The sequence below is a fragment of the Primulina tabacum genome, chromosome 11, assembly GCF_025594145.1.
Source record: "Primulina tabacum isolate GXHZ01 chromosome 11, ASM2559414v2, whole genome shotgun sequence".
Taxonomy (NCBI): Eukaryota; Viridiplantae; Streptophyta; class Magnoliopsida; order Lamiales; family Gesneriaceae; genus Primulina; species Primulina tabacum.
Window position 1 is genome coordinate 19,720,195 of NC_134560.1, and position 26,700 is coordinate 19,746,894.

Genomic DNA, 26,700 nt, shown 5'->3' on the forward strand with positions numbered 1-26,700 from the left:
TTAATGCTCTCACGACTTGTGAATCCTGTCTAAAAGGAAAGATGACCAAGATTCCCTTTAAGGGCCATGTGGAGCGAGCCAAAGGGTTATTGGATTTGATCCATACCGATGTGTGCGGTCCGCTTAGCATCACCACTAAGCATGGACATGCCTACTTCATCACCTTTACCGATGACTTTTCGAGGTATGGGTATGTGTATTTGATAAAATACAAGTCTGAAGCCTTTGAAAGGTTCAAAGAATTCAGAAGTGAAGTAGAGAAGCAATTGGGACGAAGCATCAAGACACTTCGATCGGATCGAGGTGGTGAGTATTTGAGTGCCGAGTTCCAAGAGTATCTTAGGGAGAATGGGATTCTCTCGCAGTGGACTCCGCCCGCTACACCACAGTTGAATGGTGTTTCGGAGCGTCGTAACCGGACTTTGATGGACATGGTTCGGTCTATGATGGGGTTCACGGAGTTGCCGCCATCCTTTTGGGGATATGCGCTTGAGACAGCGGCAATGTTATTAAACAATGTCCATACAAAGGCAGTTGATAAGACACCATATGAGATATGGATGGGTAAGCCACTCAAATATTCTTATCTTAGAATATGGGGGTGCCCTGCTTATGTGAAGCAGGTAGTGGGAGATAAATTGGATAGTCGATCCATTTTATGTTACTTTGTGGAATATCCAAAGAATTCGGTTGGATACTACTTCTATCATCCCCAAGAAACAAAGGTGTTTGTTTCTAGGAATGCAACCTTTTTGGAAAAATGAATTTCTATTAGATAGAAAGGGCGAGATGATAGAACTCGAAGAGATTCGAGAGACACCCACAATTGTAGAACCCATACCCGAAGAGCCAAGAGAGGAGATACAAGCTCCTAGAAGATCCGAGAGAGTCTCGAGACCACCTATGAGGTATGGTCTGCTTCTTGAAGAGGGCCATGATGAGCCTAACCATGGATGTGATCCAAGGACCTTCAAGGAAGCATTATCTGATGCCGAATCATCCAAGTGGCTTGAAGCGATGGAATCTGAGATGAATTCCATGCATTCGAACCAAGTGTGGAATCTCGTGGATCCACCTGTGAGAATTGTTCCCATAGGATGTAAATGGATTTACAAGAGGAAACTTGGGGCGGATGGAAAGGTATTGACCTTCAAGGCGCGATTGGTAGCAAAAGGATATACTCAAAGACAATGAGTTGACTTTGAGGAAACCTTTTCTCCAGTTGCAATGTTCAAGTCCATAAGGAATTTGCTAGCCATAGCTGCATGGTATGACTATGAGATATGGCAGATGGATGTTAAGACAGACTTTCTTAATGGGGATATTAAGGAAGAGATTTACATGTCTCAACCCGAAGGGTTTACATCTATTGGAAGTGAGCATATGGTATGCAAACTTCAAAGATCTATTTATGGTCTAAAGCAGGCATCTAGGAGTTGGAACCTCAGATTCGATAGTACAATCAAAGAGTTTGGTTTTGCTAAGAATCCTGAGGAACCCTGTGTGTATAAGAAGGTCAGTGGGAGTGCTGTGACATTCCTGGTGTTGTATGTTGATGACATTCCACTCATTGGGAATGATGTAGGAATGTTGCAATAAACGAAGATATGGTTAGCGAGTAAGTTCTCGATGCAGGACTTGGGTGAAGCATCTTTTGTATTGGGAATACAGATCTATAGAGATAGATCAAAAAGATTGCTTGGTCTCACCCAGTCCACATACATTGATACCATCGTGAAGCGGTTCTTGATGGATGAGTCCAAGAGAGGACATCTAACAATGTGTCATGGCGTGTCCCTATCCAAGTCTATGTCTCCCAAGACTGATGCAGAGATAGCGGCGATGACCAGCATTCCTTATGCATCTGCGATTGGTAGCATCATGTATGGGATGATATCTACACGTCCTGACGTGGCTTTTGCACTAAGTGTAGTGAGTAGATATCAATCCAACCCTGGTCTTCCACACTGGAAAGCTGTGAAAGACATCCTCAAGTATTTGAGAAGGACCAATAGATTGTTCTTGGTCTATGGGGGTGGAGAACTGAAATTGGAAGGCTATACCGACTCTAGCTTCCAAAGCGATATCGATGACTCGAAGTCAACCTCTGGATTCATATTCATGCTCAATGGTGCTACTGTCTCTTGGAAGAGTTCCAAGCAAGACAGTACAGCGGATTCCACCACTGAGGCAGAATATATTGTTGCATCAGCTGCAGCAAAGGAGGCTGTTTGGATAAGGAATTTCGTCCAAGAGTTGGGCGTCATTCCTAATGGAGTTGCTGTTGTCCCGGTGTTTTGTGACAACACGGGAGCCATTGCTCAAGCAAAGGAGCCGAGGTCTCATCAGAAGTCCAAACACGTATTGAGAAAGTACCACATCCTCAGAGAGATCGTGGAGAGAGGAGATGTCACGATTGACAAAGTCGGCTCCGCAGATAATGTTGCTGATCCACTAACTAAGCCTTTACCTGGACCATTATTCGAGAAGCATCGCGAATCGATGGGTTTGAAGCATATGGGTAGTTGGCTCTAGTGCAAGTGGGAGATTGTTAGAGTAGGTGCCCGTCGAGCCAAGTGTTGGCCGAGGGTTCATGATTAAACTCTATGTATAAACAGTCTTTATTTTAATAATATTTGAATTTATTATTTTGGCAAATCTTTATCTGTTTACCCATGCTAGTTGCATAGATAAAGCCCTTGAATATACAAATAGTAGAAAGAATATGAGATGCTCATATGATGAGTATCATGAAACTCATATTTGTAATGCTGTATATTCTAAACAGTTCCTAGTCGATTCAGCCGCCACTAAAAAGGATATAGGCCGCTCGAGTTCGAGACTAGTATCTGCGATGTGAGTACCATGTTTCATTGGTAGGGGACATTGTGATGTCCGAACATGCAGATAGGTGCTCCTTGTAGAGTGCACTGAACAACCCTCCATAAAAGGACTTTCCAAGTGGTTCTCACTTATCGAGTGGAAAGGCCCTAGTTTATGGTTGTACATCATTAGTCCTTATGACCCGGGACAACATTGAGACTCTATGTGCTAGAATTACACTTTGACTTGTTTACCGACTCTCATGGGGTCATCAGGTGGCAAGGTTGGGTGTTCTGTCGAAACATATAGGAGTCGATGCATTGTAGTCGGGAATTCACCGCTTACCTACGGGTATGGATATCCTATGTGTTTTTATGTATATGTAGTTTGAAATCTCTGATCAGAGTATGGTGGTAATTATGAAAGGGGTTTCATAGATTACACCATCGATGCAACTACAACATGACACATAGTATCGATTCATTGACAACTCTCGATAAACCAATGGTTGTCGAATCGATCGGGATATATGAGTTGAAGGGACCGTACTGTACGCTAACCATAATTGAATGGTTCTTGCAGGCACTATCATTTGATACCTAGGGAATCATGTAAGCGATGCTGCTAGGCGGTTAACATGATTGGTTGGGTACTATCAGACTTGAGTTCTGACGTTCTTGTTATCAAGGAGTTGATAAGTAAGAATGGAGCAATTGGGGTATGCTCGTATAAGGACATGTTTAGTCCGAATCACATGGAGATGTGAACCCACGGCTAGTTGTATCAATGAACCATTGAGGGCCACACAAGTACTAGCTTTCTAGATCCCGTTGAGAAGTAAAATAGTTCAATATGTTGAACGGCTTATAAATGAGTTTATAAGCGTAAAGAAAAATAGAAGTATGACTTCTATGAGAGAAATGTAACTTTTAATTTACGAATGTGTTCCTAAAATTAAAAGTTGACCAAGTAAATAATGTATTTAAAAATTGTGATTTTCATAAACATTATTATGGACTAAATTAAATTAATTCAAGTGTTGAATTAATTTAACACTAGTGGGCCTAGTAGAGTCCAAATAATTAAATTAATTCAAGTGTTGAATTAATTAAATTACATTGGGCCTTGTAGAGCCCAATTAGAAATAATTATTAAACTAGTTGGCTTGGGTAAAATCAAGTAAACTTTAAATGGGCTCAAATATGTTTGGGACATTTAAATAAAAGTCCATGGGCCTTGTAATTGTTACAAGCCCAAATGAGAATGCAGGCTTGGGAGGTGAAAGGTTGTGGATTACTTTTGATTAAAAAATTGCATGGCATGCTAAAGTTGGTCTCTACTTTTCCACACACCAAGACAACTCATTCACTCCTTCACTCTCCCCTCACTTGGCCGAAATTTACACACTCATTTCTCTCCTTTTTTCTCTTCATCTTGGTTGAGGAATCCTTGCACTTCTCTTTGAAAAATCCTCATATTTTTCTAGTGCAAAATATGAGGGGATCTACCTAGTTAGTGGTGGGCCTAATTTTGAGCAAGGTGTGCTCAAGGAGGAAGCTTGTAGATCTTCTTGCCATTCAAGAGCTTTGTTGTTTAACAACAAAGTTGGAGCCATCATCAACCTCAAGAGGTTGATAGGTATAATTTTCTCAACACCTTATGTATGATATTTGGTGTTTGTTGTATTTGCTACACAAAATAATATGAGGTGGCCGAAATTTCTTGAGTAAAAATTCGATTTTTTAAACTTCCGTTGCGCTTCCGGTCACCGTAACCGATCCCCTTTCAAGGGTCTGGTCCAAGGCTAGGAACAGCACTTGCACCGGCGGCTACCTCCCATCTCTCCCATCTAGCCACAACTGAACCATCCACCAAGGAGAGAAGCGATCGGCCTACACAAAACCATGACTCCCACGCGACTCCAGCCACTTGACACCTTAAAGCTTGACATAATCAGCCCCCTAGCAACACAAATCAGCATCCCTTTCAAAAGAACAACAAAAATGTGAGTTGCATAAAAATATATGCATGTTCGTGACAAAACATTTGCAAAAACGTAACAACATGCTTGATCAAATAATTTCTCATGCAAACACACACACGTCAGCAATAAGTAGCGTGAATGATGAGCAAAACGAGATTTATTGTGTGCCTTGGCATTTAAACGCTCGAAAACTTTGATATCTACGCATAGGACGAGCACCGGAGAGACGGGGAGGGATTTCTTTGTAAAACCAAGGGAAAACTCGAAGGTGGCTGCTGAAAAATTTTGAGAAATGCTGCTGCTGAGGGGAGGGGCGGCCGTGTGTTAGGAGAGTAGGGTTAGGATTTAATTTTTGTTTTAGGTCAAGATATAATACACTAATGGGCCCTTTATAATAATTAAAGGAGTTAAAAAAGGTTTTAGGCCCATTAAGCAATAAAATAAACCCGTCAAGCCCAAAATTGTATTCATCTTGCAATCTTGAAAATACCATGTATCATTAAATTATTAGCCACTTTAGATAATACAATATATATATATATATACACACACACACACACACACACACATATACACACATATATATACATATATATTTGTTTATTTAGGCTTCAAATTAAATAAATTCTATATAATTACTCAATTAATTATTAATTAATTAATTTATGCTACACTCTTCTAGAATGTTGATAATTTTGCACTTAGTATTCACTACTACTAATTTGCTATTTATTTAGTATATTCTAAATTCACTAAATGAATAATTATGAACTCATCATAATCCTGATCGATAGTACAAATCTAGTTTATATAATGAAAATTTCGAAAGACAATATTTCACTGATTCATTTTTGGAAACTACCAATTTTGTGAACTCGTTCACTAAAAAGACATTTCTACTCTCTTCTCTTAATTAATAGTTATGCTAACTTCCACAACTTCAATTACATAGAATCAATTTATAAACTCCTTTATAATCATTCTGTTTGATTTTCATCAAACTACAGTCGTCAAATTCAACTCGTTGAATTTGACTATCTCAATAAGAACACATAATCAATACTTGTGTGACTCCAAATAGTTTACAGGTACATCTAGTCGTAGGCTTACAACTTCATATTATTCAGAATGACATTTATTCTTATCCGGGTTTATCCCTAATTAGCCTCATTCTTTTCATCAACCCCTTGATCTAGAACGTCAGAACTCAAATCTGATTGCACCCGGATCATGGTAAGACCGTCAAGTAGCATCGCTCCATGATCACCTAGGTATCACTGATAGTAGCTGCAAGAACCTTAAGTTATGGTTAGGATATAGTACAGTCACTTCAATTCATATATCCTGATCGAATGCAACCATTCTATCGATTACAAATGAATTCGATAATCACGTTATGTATCTTTGAGTGATAATATTGTCATGGCGTGTTCAACTGAGGAAACTCATTTCCAAAATACACACGTCCTACTTTGGCCAGACATTCTTTGTACTACTAACTCATTAGATCACATATGATATCTTCACCTGGAGGTGAGCGGTGAATCCCCGAATACAATGCATTGACTCCTGGGTATTTCGAAACTACACCCAACCTCGCCACTTAATGAACCTCAATGGAGCTGGTAAATAAATCAAAGTGCATGCTAGTACGTAGAGCCTTCACGTTGTCTGGGTCAAAAGATTAATGATGTACAATCATAACCGAGGACTATTCCACTTGATAAGTGATAACCACTTGGAAAATCCGAGGGGGGTTGTTCAGTGCATCATCAAATGATCATTCAACTCTATCAATGGACATATCAATGTCTTTATCAATGAAACATAGCGTTCATATCACAGATGCTAGTCTCAAGCTAGAGCGATTTTTATCCTTATTTTAGGTGGCTGAATCGACTAGAAACCAGTTTAGAATATACAGTACGCTTACTAATGACTTTCATGAACTTATGTTGACAAACAGATCTCATGGTACTTTGTATTTTCAAAAACTTTATCTATGCAGCTTGCATGAGTATACGGATAAAGTAAATATCATAACTGGATAAAACCGTAAAATATTATTAAAATAAAGATTGTTTTTATTTAAAAATCAATAAATCTCATGCCACAAGTTGGCCCGCTATTTACGTACTCTAACATAAATTTCATCTCATTATCATGTCCCCTCTAAGATAGTTACTCTAAAGGGCTCAAACTTAATAATATACAAGTTACTCTGCACACGCAATACTTGTGTGTACAGTCTTTTCTATCATTATCAATGGACTAAAATGAAATTTGACAAATTATGGATTGACTAAATTGATATTTAAATTATTGAAATAAAAAAAAATAAAAATAAAAGTGTGTTGAAATTTAAAAAAAAACAAAAGTGCAATATTAATATCATATAAGGGTAAAATTGGAAGAAAAAATTGGTGTCCTTCCTAGGTGGTTATTATCATGTCTTCAACTTTAATAAAATAGAATATATAAAAAAATATAATAATATAATGGTAGAAAGAAGAAAGGTTTTTTTGCGTTAAAAATACTAACCGTAAGGTTTTGTTAAATTGAGAAGTTTTCAAATGTGTTGGTACGGTTAGAGCTTCCATGTTTGGAGAAGATTTCAGACGTATGATTGACGTGGTTGAAATTATTATAATTTATATGTGGTGTTGAAGAGGAGGGTAAAAAGGGAAGAAATTTTGGTGTCCTCTTCAAGCAGTTTTTCTAACCCACTCACACTTAATAATATAGTATAGATATGCAAATAAAAGGACACAAAACACATGGTGTATGATCGAATTTTTTAAAACAGAAATATCGTTGTTTAAAACATAGATAAGCCTACTCGGGAAAAATATATATAATACAATAATCAACTTACGAGTAACAAGTCTTCCAAACTTTATATATAACAAAAGCTCACTTACCCGATCTTTCTTGATTCTAAACGTGAATGAACAACTCAAAATACTGCTTGAATTTTGACAGCGCTTGAACAAAACTTCGTCTTGCAAAATCTTCGAAAATGCTGGAGGATGCAATTCTCGAAATTTGAGTACTTTGAGAGGGGTAGAAATCTTGTAGCATACATTATGTATTTATAGGTGGAGTTGTATCCAAATTTTCCGTAATTCTTTGATTTCCTTTCCTTGTTTTCCCTACTTGCCATATTGTTCAAACTTGGTGTCCAAGTTTACTATTTTCGAAAATAAAAGGATTCTTGGCAAATTTTTGTACATTACCGATGTTAAACATTGACTTGATAATTTTAAATTTAAGACTTGGTTGACTCAAAATTCATGGTTCTCACAAAACCAAATAATATATAAGATTTGAAATCCTAATTTTTTGCTTCGCCTTCATCTTTTTGAACTTGTTATGACATGATTACTTTCCAAGTTTCCTATTAATTAGCTCATGTGTTGTAACTGAATCAACAACTAGGTAAAGAAGTAATAAATAAATATGGATGACTATGGATAAAGTAAGGGCAAATTTCAAAAAAAATACCTCTTTACATCTTTGGTTTAAGATTCAGTACCTAGATGATTTTTTTTTTTAAATCAATATCTGACAACTCTACAAACTTAGTTTTAGCTCCCTACAGAAAAATTTACATTTTTGCCCTTTTATTATTCAAATAAATATATAATTTTATCCATCAAATTAATTGTGTATTTTCCATCTAGCAAAATATTAGTACCTATTATGGGGTTTCAGATACTTGATTTTGTTATTTAAATATATTCCAAATATGTAAAAAATACTATATTTTCGAACAATAACAAGAAATTCAGTCATGAGAAATTATTTGATCAAGCATGTTGTTACGTTTTTGCAAATGTTTTGACATATAAAATATATATTTTGAAGTTCCAGATACTTGATTTGACTCTTTAAATACTCCGAATGTGTAAGAAAATACGAAGATCATCATAAATTCAATCATTGTTTATCTTTTCATTAAAGATGTATTTGGATGATATATTCATCTCATTTAATATTTTTTTGTAAAAAAAATTAAATTCCCAAGTAAACATGTAAATTTTAAAATACTTAGTTTTAGTTGAGAAATACCTATTTTGAGTTTGCAAATACTTGATTTCGTAAATGAGATACTCACAATATGTATTAAAATACTGGATATTCGAATAGACAACGTAAATTTACCAAGTATTGGTATTTCAATAAAAAATGCATTAGGATGACATATTCATCTCATTTAATATTTTTTTTTTTGTTAAAAAAACAAATTTTCAAATAAGCATGAAAATTTTAAAGTATTTAGTTTTACTTGAGAAATACCTAATTTGAGTTGACAAATACTTGATTTCGTAAATGAGATACTCGCAATATGTATTAAAATTTATATATTTGAATAGGCAACGTAAGTTCTCCAAGTGTTTTTTTCATTGAATATGCATTTGGATGAGAAGTACCTAATTTGAGTTTGTAAATACTTGATTTGATATAGGAGATACTCATAATATGTCATAGAATACTAGATATTCAATATGCAACATAAGTTCACCAAGTGTTGACTTTTCATGGAAGATGAATTTAGATGACATATTCATCTCATTTAATATATTTTTTGTAAAAAACAAAAACAAATTCTAAAATAAGCATGAACATTTTAAAGTACTTAGTTTTACTTGAGAAGTACTTAATTTGAATTGACAAATACTTGATTTCGTATGAGATACTCACAATATGTAATAAAATACTGGATATTCGAATAGGTAATGTAAATTCTCCAAGTGTTGGTATTTTCATGGAATATGCATTTGGATGAAAAGTACCTAATTTGAATATGCAAGTACTCGATTTGGTGCAGGAGATACTCATAATATGTAATAAAATACTGGATATTCGAATATCCAACGTAAGTTCACCAAGTGTTTACTTTCCACGGAAGATTCGTTTGGATGACATATTTATCTCATTTAATATATTTTTTGTAAAAAACAAAAACAAATTCTAAAATAAGCATGAACATTTTAAAGTACTTAGTTTTACTTGAGAAGTACTTAATTTGAATTGACAAATACTTGATTTCGTAAATGAGATACTCACAATATGTAATAAAATACCTGATATTCGAATAGGTAATGTAAATTCTCCAAGTGTTGGTATTTTCATGGAATATGCATTTGGATGAAAAGTACCTAATTTGAATATGCAAGTACTCGATTTGGTGCAGGAGATACTCATAATATGTAATAAAATACTGGATATTCGAATATCCAACGTAAGTTCACCAAGTGTTTACTTTCCACGGAAGATTCGTTTGGATGACATATTTATCTCATTTAATATATTTTTTGTAAAAAAAAAAAACAAATTCCCAAATAAACATGAAAATTTTAAAGTAATTAGTTTTACTTGAAAAGTACATAATTTCAATTTCATATTGCAAATACTTGATTTGGTACATGAGATACTCATAATATGTAATAGTCTACTGGATATTCGAATATGAAACTTAAGTTCACAAAGTGTTGGTCTTTCTATGGAATATGCATTTGGATGACATAATCATCTCATTTGATTTTTTTTGTAAAAAAAAAAACAAATTCTCAAATAAGCATGGATATTTAAAAGTACTTAATTTTACTTGAGAAGTACCTAATTTCATATTGCAAATATTTGATTTGGTACACGAGATACTCATAATATGTAAATAGACTACACGATATTCGAATATGCAACGCAAGTTCACCAAGTATTAGTCTTTCCATGAAAGATGCATTTGGATTACATATTCATCTTATTTAATATTTTTTTGGTTAAAAACAAATTCTCAAATAAGCATGGAAATTTTAAAGTACTTAGTTTTAATTGAGAAGTATCTAATTTGAGTTTACAAATACTTGATTTCGTAAATGAGATACTCACAATTAAAATACTGAATATTCGAATATGCAATCTTTCCATGAAAAATTCATTAGGATACTTATTCATGTCATTTAAATAAAAAAACATAGTTCATTATTCATCATGGACTAATTGGGAGATGCATTATGAACATAGTTCGTAAATGATCTTGAAGTTTGCATTTTAAGCATATCTGTCGATTTTTGGATTAATGATTTATAAAATACTCATCTATATTAATTGACAATACTTTTGATATTCATTGAATGACTTATTTGACAATTATTCTTATTTGACATAATATTTATTGGTAATTTTTCATTATACTTATTAGTATTTCTTTCTTTATACTTATGAGTATTAATTTATAATATCATTAATATTCATTCACAATACTTGTTGGTATTCATTAAATGACAAGGCAATACTTCATTTGATATCATCCACATTAGTATTCATTCATAATATTTATTGGTAATCATTCATTATATGTATCAATATTCTTTCATTATACTTATTATCAAATTTGAGTTTTTAAATGATAAAATCAATTATCAGTTGAATCTAATTACGTAATACTTTTAACAATTTAGGTATCACATTTTTATTTCACGAATCTCGTCATCAAAGGTCACTTAATATTGACTTCAAATTATATATTTTGACATCATCAAATAATCGAATTTGAGTATTTAAATGGTAAAATCAAGTATTTGTGGACTCGTATTAGGTATTATTTGTATTAATTTAGGTATCACATTTTTACTTCACGAATGTCATCATCAAATACCACACAATATTAACTTCAAATTATATATTTTGACATCCCAAAATAGTTTGATATAAGTATTTAGAGAGTAAAATCAAGTATTTGCGAACTCGCATTAGATACTATTTGTATCAATTTAGCTATCATATTTTTAACTTCACCAATTTAGATATTCTTCGTATCGATGCATCTTTCATGGAAAGAACAACACTAGGTTAGCTTACGTTGCCTATTCGAATATCCAGTATTTTAATACATATTGTGAGTATCTCATTCAAGATATCAATTATTTACAAACTCAAATTAGATAATTCTCAAGTAAAACTAAATATTTTAAAATTTAAATACTTAGTTGGGAATTTGTTTTTTTGTTTTTTTACAAAAAAATATTAAACGAGATGTATATGTCATCTAAATGCATCTTCCAAGGAAAGATAAACACTTGGTGAGCTTACGTTGCATATTCGAATATCCAGTATTCTATTACATATTATGAGTATCTCATGTACCAAATCAAATATTTGCAATCTCAAATTAGGTACTTCTCAAATAAAATAAGTACTTTAAAATTTATATGCTTAGTTGGGAATTTGTTTTTTCTTTTACAAAAAAAATATTAAATGAGATAAATATGTCATCCAAATACTTATTCCATAGAAATATCAATACTTGGTGAACTTACGTTGTCTATTCGAATTTTCAGTATTTTAATATATATTGTAAGTATTTCATTTACGAAATCAAGTATTTGCAAACTCAAATTAGGTACTTCTCAAGTAAAAATAAGTACTTTAAAATTTTCATGCTTAGTTGATAATTTTTTTTTTTTTTAAAATATTAAATGAGATGAATATGTCATCCAAATGTATCTTCCATAAAAATACCAACACTTGGTGAACTTACGTTTCTTATTCCAATATCCAGTATTTTAATACATATTGTGAGTATCTCATTTACGAAATCAAGTATTTGCAAACTCAAATTAAGTACTTCTCATTTAGGGAGTAAAATTAAGTATTGATATATTCGAATTAGATACTTTTTGTACTAATTTAAGTATCATATTTTAACTTCACAAATGACACATCAAAAGTAACTCAATATTACTTGAAACTATATTTTTTTATATCCAAAAATAATCAAAATTTAGTCTTAAAAGAGTAAATCAAGTATATATGTGAAATCAAATTAGGTACTATTTGTATCAATTTAGGTAGCACGTTTTTTATTCACAAATCTCATCATCAAAGAACATTCAATATTATCTTCGAACTATATATTTTGACTTACTCAATCGAATTTGAGTATTTAGAAGGTAAAATCAAATATTTTGTGGACTCGAATTATGTATTATTTGTATTAATTTAAGTATCACATTTTTACTTCACGAATTTCATCATCGATGTCACTTAATATTAACTTCAAATTATATTTTGTCATCCTCAAATAATTGGATATGAGTATTTACGGGGTAAAATCATTTATTTATAAACTTTAATTAGATACTCTTTATACCAATTTAAGTATCACATTTTAACTTCACAAATGACACCATCAAAAGTCACTTAATATTACTTGAAATTTAAGTATTTTCTCACACATTTGAAGTATTCAAATAGCCAAATCAAATATTTGGAACCCCAAAATAGGTATTTATCGATTAAAATAAGTACTTTTTTCTAATTCAACAACGAGTGATAAACTGTGTTTTTTCAAAAATTAGATGACATGAATGAGTCATCTTAATGCATTTCCAATGAAAAGACCAACAATTATTGAATTTATTGTGATTGCTCGAAGATCCAGTATTTTCTTACACATTTGGAGTATTTATTGAGTCAAATCAAGCATTTGGAACTCCAAAATAGGTATTTTGTAGGCCAAAATAAATATTAAATCTTATTACATGATGAGTGGTGACATATGTTTTTTTTTTTAAAAATAAAATGACATGAATAAGTCATCCTAATGTATTTTTCATGAAAAGACCAACAATGACTGAATTTATGGTCAATGCTCGAAAATATAGTATTTTCTTATATATTTGGAGTATTCAAAGAGCGAATTCAAAGGTACTTTGTATGTCAAAATAAGTATTTACTTTTATTCCATGATAATTGAGAAAAAATATTTTTTAAAAATTATATTTTAAATGAAGAAGACACATGTAATGTTTGTGAATAAAATAATATATTTATTTAAATAATAAAAAGTAAAAATGTAAATTTTGCCTTATAATGGTTAAAACTAAAAGTATATATTTTTCAGATACTGATTCCAAAAAAAATGAGACATTTTTTTAAAATTTACATCTCCAAAGAAATAATTGTCAAAATAGACATCTAATTTTGTTTATTTTGTATTTTGATCATATAGAAATTCAAACTTGGATTTTAATCATGTAATCTATTTTTTTTTATTTTTTTGGGTCTTTTTAACCAAAATGTTGAGTGCAACGTCTGCATTTTCAAATCATGTCAACATTCTAAAAGAAAAATACCTAAAATCATAAAACAACAAACTTATAAGATTAAACCCAATATATTTAAATACTTATACAAACAAAAAACCAAATAGACTTAATTATAATACTCTTTTGGCTATTATCTCATCTTCAAAAAATAAAAATAAAAAAATCTTTTAATTATTTTATTCAGGCTTGATTTAAAATTTTCATACATAAAATATTACTAGTAAAACTATACTATATTTTCAATAAAAAAAATAATCAATTAAGTGAATGAACATAAATAACATTTATGTAACGATTTATTAGAAAATATATTTTAATAAAATCTTGACCCACCTGTGTAACTTTACTTTTGTCTCGTATTCTCATCTATATCAATCCTCGATTGAATCTAAGTGTTTATAATTTTTAAATTCTATGTTCCATAAAGCTTGAAAAATCACACTTATTCTTAAATTTATAACATCTACAGATTATTTCATCCATTATCTTACATTACGTAATTAAAATTACTTCAAAAACTAAAAACATTTCTTATGCTTATCTCCAGCTGATCACGCTTAAACAGACTCGTAATATTTAATTCCTTTGGCTCGATGCTTCGTGACAATTCACGTCTTTTAGAACGTTTATTGGGTAAAGTAATCCAGGAAGGGGCATACGCATTCACGCTGGCATCAACATTTGGAACCCGAGGAACCAAACATCAGGGACAAATTCAGGAAGAGTGTGTACGTGTGTGTAATCTATAAATGCTACTCAAATCTGCATCAATGAAACTCCTAAACTATCAAGAAAACAAGTTTTTACCTGCTGCAATGGACGCAGGATTCAACTCATTCCCCCGAATAAAAGTTTGAGGAGGATGAAGGAACACCATAAATGTCAGCATTCTGAATTGCTTACCTGTATATTTCACCCTTACAGTTACATTTTTAAACCAGAGCTTGCAGACCAGGATCCACATAAAGCTTCCCATATACCACAGCTTTTGACACGACACAAAGTCATGTTAGTTTATATTTCATATATATAAGTAGAAAGAAAGATATAAAGAAACGGGAAAGCCAATGAGCAAAGCACAGTGGAAGGAGGCCGGAATTATGCCAACAGTAGAACTTCAGGCATTAAAACGCCGCCTAAAGTAATCGACATCCCATTCTTCAGAATGACGGCGGCCCCTCCAGCGTGAAGAATTCACAACCCTGAATATTACACAACTTGTTGCTGTCTCAGCTAACCCCTCACTGATTCAGGATTTATTTGTCCACCACCTCCATCGTGAGTATTAAATCCAGTAACAGGTATGGATCGCTGAGCAAAATTCAATAACAATTTCTTCTGACTCTCATTAGTGTGTGGGAGACTGGCACGTAGAAGTTCCACAGGCATCTCCCTGCTCACAGCTCTTGTCGCCTCTGCCTCTGAGTTTAGTGGGCTTTCAGTGGTTAATGACCGCATTATGCTATCATATTTACTCATGCAGTACTTTGTCAAGAGACTGAAGAATGCATCAAATGAAGCCTGCCAAAGAGTGTGATTAGGCATGCTGAAGTGGCTAGGAGTCTGCGAACCTGTTAACAAGTGAGTTGCTCTATCTAAAACAGACGTTAAAATAATGGAGGCACCATCTCCAGCAGGGCTCTTTATCGGGCGAAGAGGTGGATGCTCTGAGGAACAAACTACAGCAGCAAGACAAGCACTAAGTGAATTAAGATCCATACTACTAACACACAAAGTAACTGCTTTTGCAAGACCATTATTGGTATCAGCTGCTTCTGGATCAGAGGGAAGGCCACCAAACAGAAATCTTAAATGGCGGAAGATGGCCATGCAAACTATTCGAGCAAGTTCACTTCCAGTTAAAAGAAGGCGAAGAAACCTTGAAATAAGCTTCTGGCCTTTAGAAACAGAAACTAATCGTAGAAACAAAATATCATCCTTGGGAGACAGCCCGATAGGATTACTACTTTTACCAAGCGGATCAACAAGCTGAAGAGAAGCAGCTAAGCCTTCTAATAGAACATGGCGCTTCCGCCTAAGATGACTTCCCCCATCTTGGGGTTGAGTAAACTGTAAGAGCCGGTCAATGTCTTCAACATCCAAAAGAAGGCGAAACCCATCCTCAATAGTGACCCTTGCAGCAAGCATTGGTTCCTGTTCCAAAGGCTTCTGAGATGATTTATGCTCAGCAGTACCATCTCCACTAGCAGAGGGAGGAGGATCAATTTCAAGAAGAGGCTGGGGCCTACGGATTGAAGAAAAGCAAAGTTTTCCAAGTGCGTCAACATGGAAATATGGTTGTGATTCAGCACTATTACGGGACCTGGAAGATTGTTCCCTTGGGTGTGAAGGACAAAACCGATATTTTGACCTTGATTCAGTAGATTGTTTGGCAAGACAGGCTTGATGATAATAATCATCTACATATGGGTCGTTTCCATGGGTGGCTGCCTGCTGAATTTTAAGAATGGTCTCTATTTCCTCAGCGGTCATATGTTTTGATTTAAACTGTGGCAAATGACTCTCACTCCTATGGCCGCTAGAATCGGGCCCTTGGTTAGAAAGTCGGGCAGAATGTCTATCCCTGCGTGCTGATTTAGATTTTGACTCTCTTTTATCGGTGTACGTATACTTGCCAAAATATGATGGTGAAGGGAAGGTGTTGCAAGTGTGAGGTGGCAATGCTGAAAAATTGGCTAAAGGCGAATGATATGGAAGATACAATCTCTGTTGCTGAGAGGATATTAGGGGTGATAATAACCCAGTTTGATACTGATGTTGTAAAAAATTGTTTAAGAGGATAGAATTATCACCACGAAGAAGATTGGTGTTACTACTACACTGATTTCGCAGCCGATTGTTATGTGAGAAGTTAGGGGAGATTGAGTGCAGCATGTTAGCATTATCACAAAACCTAATAGGCATTTCGGCAAAACAAAGGCTTGAACCAGATAATGGAGACTGGTTTGGCAAAGAGAAGGGTGACTGAGATCCACCAGCAAGAGATAAGAAATTAAGATGACTCAAATTACTCATTGAAGCTTGTAGCAATCCTGATGGTGGGAAGGAAGTGAAAGAAGATTTTGGGACCAAAATAGGCTCACTAGAGAACCGTTGGAGTTGTGGCTGCTGCTGAGGGTATGACGATGTTCTATGCAACGGTTTAGATTCTGGATGATACAGAGAAGAGAGATGAGGCTGTGATGACCATCTCTTATTTTCATCATAACATTCTGAGTCAGACATACGATGGTCAAGCCAGTCAGGAAAATCTGCCTCTCGTGCCCAATCTGTAGCAGACGAACCTGCAATAACCTTCTGTTAATCAAAGGAATCATATTACACAAAGCACAAGCACACACATAAAAAATGGAAAAACAGCAAGAAAAGTTATCCGAAAATCAAAGTACATTCACACAAGGCCTTAAAAATTGCAGCAAAGCTCCAGCTATCTCACAGTAAACCAAGGCAGTGAAAAATGAGAGAATGATAAAAAGGAGATGAAATTCCAAATTTTAACATGGATTTATCGGGGAAGAATCTGCCACGAGTGACGCATGGCCAATAACTCCAGACACCACTTAAAAATGAATCAATGTCAATGTTTCATTTATATCCTTATAGACATGTGAAACATTTTTAAGACACAACCAAGGATTTTTTTAATGATGATTGAAGAAGAGACTACTCAAAATCTAGAAACTACATCACAAGAGAAAAATCTTACCTAAATAGATAATTTAATCTAAACTTCTTATTAAATTGTTAAACTACAAAATAGCAACAGAAGAAAAATCAAAAGCATGTTATCATACAAAGCAATTTGAAAGGATATTGAACTCACTCTCCCTAGAGAAAGATCCGGATCCAGATCCTCGATCACCAATAATTCCAGGGTGCCTTGGCCCAGAAACAACTTTGTTCAACTAAAAAAATAAAAAATATGAACATCAGAAAAACATAAAGCAGTCAAAAAAAGTCTGTAACCTTGGTATTCAGGAGCATTGAGGCTCTTTACAGGCATATTTCAATTTAACCTTACATTTTTTCAGTGTTTCCTCGAGTGTAAACTTTCAGCTTATGAATTGGATTTCAGACAAGTTGTTTAGTCAGCAACTCAAATTATGCTGAAGTAACATTTTGTACATTCAAATTCCCATCAGCAATACAAGTTTATTGACTAAATTTTTACCACAACCTGTTTGATTTCATTCATAACACGATACAGAAAACAGATTGAAATTAAATATCATGGGAATCACACCTAACACAAGCACTTGTCAAGCTTTTAATTAACGCCAAAACATTCCTAAAAGATGCAGTAAATACGGTTTGCAAAGAAACATGGCGGAGCCACATTATGGGTACACAAGTAAATTAGATCCAGTTCCAATTTAAAAAATGGAAAGAAGTGCCTAGAAAAAAACATTAAAATTCAAAATTATAAAATAAACACAACTCCGAGTTTCAAGTTTGAGAAGAAGAGAACAACCTTTGCAAAAGTAGTCGCCAGATCATCAATTTCAGACAATGATCCAAATACTGATCCCTGGAGAGGGCAATAGAATACGATCAGTTGTCAGGAAGTTCTTGCAATAGGTGTTGGCAAACATTAGGCATAAAAAAATACTGTGAACACAGATATTATAAATATCAAAGAGAGTAAGAGATGCACAACGTGCAAAGATGTCTGGCTACAATAATTATAAGGGAAAAAAATAAGTCATTTGCATCCTCAGTGAACTTTGAACATCACAAGTACTTTCTAAAGAAGATAAAATAATGGTCAAAACATATAGAAACTACAAAATCATCATTTTGTGATCCTCAAAAGGAAGGCAAAAGCCAGCCTTTAGTTTAACATAAAATCCGTAAACTCTCATCCTTTAAGAACAACTGGCCACATTTTAAAGACTGAAAAAACATTTAGATCTAACAAAATAAATCATACATCACAATCTCCAAGATCTTATTTTATTCGAACAAATTTAAAGCTCTTTTTTAATCCATTCACAATACAGAACAGCAAACATACAGCCGTCGTCTCTTTGTCATTCTTCCATCTATCAACTATTCGTAAATGGATGACTATTCATAATCATTTTTCCAGGCTGCGATGGTGCAACTTCAGCATGGTGAGCAAGAAACGGTAAGATTGTGGGAGAATATCCAAATCCATATAAGTCAAAACACCGAGAACAAATGAATTTAGTATCTTAGAACCAGGTCAATTAAAAAGAACCCACAGCACATATCTAAACTTAAACACGCATAGAATGGAAAATGTTTTAAGGAGCGATTCAATATCTTCACCTCATTTTTGCTAAATAATTGATACTCTTGCAACTCTTCCTCGCCACCAAGTCCACCTCCAAGAACAGAAACACCCTCTTCTTCACCTTCCAAACCCCCTAATTCCACTGTATCCATAACATCTTTCCCAAAAAACGAGTACTGGGATGCAACGAAGGCTGCTCCATCTGCATCAAATAACCAAATCCGTTACTTGAATGATCCAACACTATATAGAGCAATGGAATGGCAAAAACGGCAAAGTTTCCTTAAACACACAGACAAACAAACAAAGAACAAACAACAAGAAGATAAAAGAAAAACAGATTGAAACCAGCATTAAAAAAAACAATAAAGTGCGAAAACAAAAAAGGGCAAGCTGGAAGTAAAGCAGCAAACCAGAAAGAGAGCCAGAACCCGAGTCGTTGCGGTCACTGAAATCCTTCCCATCCCCCAACTTCTCCATAACAACAAATGACCAAGAAAACAAGAACCCAGATATAATCAATCACAAAGAGAGAGACACTCCCCAACTTCCCCCTTTTCCCGATGCAGATAATTAGGGTTTACACGAAGAAAAAAAAAAAGAGTGAGGAATCTTGTGGAAAAATAAGTAATTAGGACTCGTTTGAGTTCTCAATCGAAACAAAAAAGTCATTTTAATTTTATTATTTTGTCCATAAATATAAAATTTTAAATTAATCAAAATTAAAATTATATCTCAATCTCAACTCTGACATAAAATTTCACGTCAAACTTTATTCCAAATATTCAAAACTCGTTCCGATTATGAAAACATTGACTCGAATACGAAAACTCGATCGAAATGTGAAAAACTTGACCCAAATATTAACAGCTCGATGTAAATGTGAAAAATTGACACAAATATAAAAAAATCGACTCAGATGTGGAAAACTCGACACAAATATAATATGTTTATAATTATTTACGTAAATATTTAATTAAATATGACATATGGTAGTAGTAAGATATTGTGTTGTAAAAACATATTATTTAAATCTAAATTGAGTCAAAATCTGATGTTAATTTTTATTATATAAAATAAATGGGACGTGATAAGGTATGGTGTTGGCCTTGGGTTTGCTTTTGAGTCCATCCAAATGAATTCAATATTTATTTATTTTACTAATGTGTTTGTGAACGTGTTAAAACTTTGTCGAATTTTTTAAATTCTTTTGTGGAATAAATTATTTTGTAATTTGTTCTGAAACATGACATAACATAATATAGTATGAATATATTTAACTTCGGATGGTATGAATTTAATATTTATTTTACATAACAAAATATTTTTCAATGTAATATTAGATTTTATATTTTACATTTGTTTAGTCATGGGATATTGTGGTTTGACTAAAGGATTTCTCAGAAAAGAGTTGATAAAATCTCCAAAGATTTCCTTTTTATTTCTTGAATTTATATATTATGTATAGGCGTTTGGTTTGTTGATGGGATTTGATGATATTATATAGATAATATATTAAAATATTTGAGTAGAATGTTAATTAGTATTAATAATTATGTATTTGATTTGATTGATCAAATTTAGAATAAAACGATAAGTTAAATTTTATTATTTTCAATATTTATATTTAATGAACATAAATATATTTAATGAACATAAATAAAATAAAGATACATAAAGGATAATATTATGTTTGATTTGATTGATCAAATTTAGAATAAAACGATAAGTTAAATTTTATTATTTTCAATATTTATATTTAATGAACATAAATAAAATAAAGATACATAAAGGATAATATTATAATTTTAATTCAATTATTTGATTGATATAAGTTAAATAATTAATGATTAACATTTAATGCACAAGTGTTGATTAATAATTAATGATATATATATATATATATAAAATTTGTATTATTTGGTTCGATTGAAAGAAAAGAGAAAGAATGGTTGGTTATTAAACGTCCACTACTTTAACTTTAAAATCCTACTTAATTTTTTTTACATATTTTCGAAATTCACCATTTAAAATAACTTAACATTTCCATAAATCAAAATATTTTAACATTTAAATCTCAAATGCATAAAAATCGCTAAATCGTCAATTAACCAAAAATCATACGTCGACCTTTAACAAGATCAACTAACATCAAAATAAAGCATAAAAATCTCTAATAAATCATTAACAAAATCTTTTAAAACTTTGACTATCAAGCTAATGCGAAAAATATATGTCCCTCGGGACTGTACTGCCGGACTCAATCCACTCAAGCGTCAACGCCTCCCTCATTATCATCAACATCACTTGCAGCATTCAAACCTAGTGAGTCTAATGACTCAGCATGTTCTAAAATGAGTAACAAATAATACATATACAAGCACATGCAATAAAATCATACTTTTATTTAAAATAACTTGTAAGCATAAATACATCATAAATCGTCAAATCGTAAAGCTTTCAATAATTTAATATTTTGGGTGATGTTTGATCCTTGAAAGTGACTATCCTTTATCCTCTGGTCGACTGATCAGTCTTAGCTCACCATTGCGCATGGGGACGGGCACTAGACACCGACGTAAAATGGAAATACGATCATTGAGCTTCCTCTGGGGCCTTTCCCCGTAAACGGGCACCCTCTGGGCTTTCTCCCTCACGTTATTCCCAAAAATCATATATCATATCCTTTTTGTCACAGTGAATTCACATCTTTCAAAATATTTGTCCTTTCTTTTTTAATCATAAATTATTGTGTCCTTTCCACATTCGAAAAATAACATTTTAACAGTAAAAATTGCACAGCTTTATTACGAATCATAAAATTCAATATTTTCATCATAAACATTTAAAAATATCCTTTAACTTGCGTTATGATCCCTCGGGACGCTGCTAACCCTTTTCGTACTACCCAGGTGTAAAATTACCGTTTTGTCCCTGGAAGTAAAATTTCTCAATTTTTACTTTTTCTTATTTTTATTAATTCTAGACCATCCCAAATAATTATTTAAGCTTAAATCTAATTTTTAATAGTTTTTAATTTAGATTAAATTCGAGGCTTTTGATTAAATTTCCTATTTACTAATTCGTGAAGCGTTAAATTCCCAAATTAATTCAAACTTTAATATTTTCTTCCCAAATTTTAAACATAGACTTTTCATACCTAAAAAACCCTCGTGAACCATGAATCGACCTCCGTAGACCATGGCTCGACCCTTTTTCTTTTCTACCTAACCCTAGTTCGAACCATGTAATCTCCCTCGAGCCAACTCTCGTTTTACTCGAACCACACCCGAGCCACCTCGAACCAACCCCAGATCAGATCACCTAGGGACCCTACTGAACCCTCTTGACCCATCTAACCAGTCCCTAGCCCACGCCACAACTTCCTGCATGAGCCGCGGTCGTGACTTATACGCCTAGGAGTCTACCGAAACTAGAGCTCTTCTACTCAAGACACCACGGATCCCGAGCCCTCCTGACCATCACTGGACCATCCTCCGACTTAGCCTAGACCACCCTAGCCAAGCCTTGACCCTCCAAACAGCAGCAGCACTCGGGTTGCACCGCGCGCGCATGGGAAGAGTCCATGCGATCATGGAATCTTCCCTACCGACTAAACATGGGTCCTAGCCCTGCTAGGACCCTTCCAGACCCTAAACCATGACCCACACCGAGCCCCCGTCCCAACCCTAGCTGTGCCCCCCGGCGCACAACCCATAGCTGAACCATAATACAATCGGGTATGACTAGGAGACCCTAGGACTCTCCTATCTCGGCCAACACTATTTCCAGCCTTCGTTTCAGATCTTAACGACTCTTTTTTCGTCCCTTAAACACCTCCTATTGGCTGCGCGTCCTTAGGAATCATAGCGTTAAATAAACAAGCATAAAATCGTCAAAACTTTGAAAATAAACGTTCTATCGTTAAACCAATATAGCGTAAATATTTTTTCAAGCAAAAATAATCAAAACATGCTTAATATAGTTTGAATGATGCATTAAAGAATTTAGAAACGTGCCTTTGATTTTTAGAACGCCCGAATATTCGATCGTCGGCAGTGGGGTGCGAAGAAGAACGAACGGGCGACGAAGACTTCTTGTTTCCTCCTCTCCTAATTTTTGAAAATTCAGTGTGTGTTGTGTTCGGCTGATAGGGGTCTCCAAATCTTAGGTTTTCTATTTTATAGATTTTAATTTGTATGTCAATTGGCTTAGGTTTTGAGCTTTTATGTTTAGGAGCAATTGTGCCTACTAATCCTAGGTAAATTAGGCTCAATAACACCAATTTAATTGAAAAATAAAAGTTTATAAAAATTAGTTTTCAAAAATAATGCATTGGATATTTTAAAAGTCCCTCGTTTGCCCAAAACCGGCTTTCCGGATTAAATCGAGTTCGTCTTGTAAAATAATTTGAACTCTACCATTTTTTAGGAAATTTTAATCATATTTAATCATATTACTGAGCCTTGAAAATATTTATTGAAAAATATTTATTTTATCTTGGTCGTCTCTGGTCTCTTTTTCCAGCATATTATCGAATATTCGGGTAAAATCTACATTTTTCATGAAATCATGCAATTAGACCCTTAATCATATAATATGCATCATGTAAGAATTTAAATTCAATTAAATAAAACAATTATGTAATTTAATTCATTTGCAAGTGTTAAGAAATGAAACTAGCGTTTCAAGAATTTTGGTGTATGACAAATCAAAATCAACCGCGGCTGGAATCCTAATAAGCTCAACCGGCAAAAACCTACAGGTTTCTCAAACCGCTGATTTTCAACCGCTGATTCTTCAGATTATGGCAATAGTGAACCGGTTCATCTAAGAGAATCACTTATTGCTAAAAGACATTCTCTGACCGGTTGAGTGCATTCAAAACTCCTTGAAGTCAACGATTACACATCAATTCCAAGAATGATATGCATTTAAGTCTCTATCCCAGAAAGGAAGCTCAGAGATAGACTTCGCAGTCTGATGCGAAAAGAACAGTTGACTTAAGAGGAAATCCTCAAGAAAAGAGCTTCAGATGTATGATGAGCAAAATGAAGATTAAATGTGAACATTTATTGCTCATAAAGATGAAAGCGACTCATTTGATTCTGAAGCTCAGGTTTACGTTAACTGTCCTTTCCGACCGTTAGTCATTCGGCTATATCAACAGAGAAGGATGCAAGCCAAAAAAAAAAAAGCTATATACAAAGATCATTGAGCTTGCCTTCAAAGAAAATCTCAGAGCGCAATCACAGTCAATACTCATCTTCGCTCTATCTGCACGTAGTTCAACAGAAACATACTTGATCATCCAAGGATCTTTTCGTGCTACTCAAACAAACTACTGTTTCATATCAGTAACCTGGTGGTTATTTGATTAAAGTTTGTGGTGTCTGGAGAACTAAGGGTTCTTAATATCCAGAAGTGTAAAGTGATCACTAATAGTTCCAATACAGGCAGTGTGATAAGTCCTGGATGGATCGGACTGTTACAAACATTTTGTAAAGTCAAAGTCTTTTAGTGGAATCCTTCTTAACAAAGGAAGAAGGGGTGACGTAGGAGTATTCAATCTCCGAACATCCATAAAATCCGCTGTCATCTATTTCTTGCATGCTTAAATATCTCTCAGTCACTTATTGTTGTTAAGGGTGTCACTAATTTTATTGATCATTGAAAAATCTGAACTGTTTTCCGCACAACCAGTAGTTCAAGTTTTCAACCGTTTGAGAAAATATTTTTCAACCGCCTAAAAACGGTTGATAGCAAAAATTTAAAAACAGTAAAATTTGAAAGAGTTCATTCACTCCCCCCTCTAAACTCTTTCCCGATCCTAACAAGTGGTATCAGAGCGGGGTTTTTCTCTAAACGTTGACATCATTCAAATAATCATGGCATCCTTCAACAAAATTCCTATGTTTTCCAAGGAAGACTATGATGATTGGAAAATTCGCATGCAGGCACATCTAGCAGCACAGGATGACGATATGTGGTTTGTAATCACCGATGGACCAATGAAGATCATGAAAGTAAACACACCTGTTGGTACAACCGAAGGCGCTCCTCAAATGATAGAGAAACATAGATCTGAATGGACAACTGAGGATAAAAAAAAAAGCAAACCTGGACAACTTTGCAAAAGATATTCTATATAAGACTCTGGATAAGAACATGTTCGCCAAAATCAAGACCTGTACCACTGCAAAGGAGATATGGGAAAAACTTACTCAACTGTGCGAAGGCAATGATCAGACCAAAGAAAACAAACTGACAGTGGCTATCCAAAAATTCGATAATGCAAAGATGAAGCCAGGAGAAACTCTTGCAGAATTTGATGAGCGGTTTAGCAGCATTATCATCGAGCTCATCTCACTTGGAAAAGTGTACTCCAACAGAGAAATCGCTTTGAAGGTCATGCGAGCTCTTCCCAGATAATGGGATGTGAAGACCATAGCAATGCGCGAATCCAAAGATCTGAACAAACTGGAACTCCATGATCTGTTTGCTGATCTTAAAGCATATGAATTTGAGCTTGGAATACGAACTGAAGAAGAGCCATCCGCAACTCAACAAACAAGGGCTTTGGCAGCTGCTACAGTGACTCTTCCGGTCGAAGAGTCCACAAGTAAGAAATCGGCTGAGCAACTAAGCAATGAAGCCATGTCTCTTTTTGTTAAGAAGTTCAGCAAATTCATGAGCAAAAATCAATCTCAAATGAATAAACCTTATTTTAAAAAGGACCATACTGAGGATGGTCAAGGTTGTTTTAATTGTGGAAAGAAGGGACACTTTATTGCAGAATGCAACAAGCCAAAGAAGGATGAAAAGAAACAGGAGAATAGAAGACGATTCAAAGACAACAAGAAATTCGTCAAGAAAAAAAATCAGCGAGTTCTGATTGCAGAAGACGACAAGCGGAGACCAGTGAGCTATTTTGGGGCAGCAGTAGTAAACCCGGGGACCTCATGTTTTAGTTTATGCACCTTTTATCATTCAAACTAAATTTTATTATGTTGGATTATTTTAAGTTGTTGTTGGAAACACAATGTTGACTTCCGCTGTTATTTTAAAGTTAAAATTATTTACATGTTTATTTTATAAATGAGGCAAGATAATTATTTCTTTAGAAAAATTTTAATAATTCAGCTAAAATACGAATACGAAATATGTATTCGTACCCATACATAATCGTAAACTGGTCTCCGCCCGCAGACTCGACCTCATCAATACCTACAACAATCAAGTCTAGTGAGTCTAAAGACTCAACATGTATATATTGTGAATAACAAGTAAATATATCATAAAATCGCCTGCAACGTAAAAATATGGTATCGTAAAGCGCATGGTGAAAATGGTATCATGAATAATTATAACTACGTGCATATTTGAAAATCATACGTAAAAGCTTTGCTCAATAGAGCTCTGTCATATCATATCATAATTTTCTGGTAGAGATAATGTTTCTAAGCAAGTGGCCCATAACATAACGTGAGTGCCTGATCAGG

At 33.9% G+C, this 26,700-nt stretch overlaps 1 protein-coding gene across 2 annotated transcripts; it reads right to left on the reverse strand.

Moving 5' to 3' along the window:
- Positions 1 to 14,348: 14,348 nt before the first annotated feature.
- On the reverse strand, positions 14,349 to 19,837 carry LOC142517837 (protein PAT1 homolog 2-like). Of its 2 annotated transcripts, XR_012813403.1 has the most exons (6): positions 19,612 to 19,837; positions 19,234 to 19,400; positions 18,413 to 18,469; positions 17,765 to 17,846; positions 14,728 to 17,225; positions 14,349 to 14,588 (listed from the first exon to the last, which is right to left on the reverse strand). XR_012813403.1 is itself a non-coding variant. In XM_075620300.1 (5 exons), exons 1-5 carry the CDS (start codon positions 19,676 to 19,678, stop codon positions 15,154 to 15,156), a joined length of 2,445 nt encoding a protein of 814 aa, XP_075476415.1. In that variant the 5' UTR covers positions 19,679 to 19,837; the 3' UTR covers positions 14,349 to 15,153. The 2 variants fall into 2 exon arrangements, 1 of the variants encoding a protein (XP_075476415.1); XM_075620300.1 differs by having other exon boundaries at positions 14,349 to 17,225.
- Between the last annotated feature and the right edge of the window lie 6,863 nt (positions 19,838 to 26,700).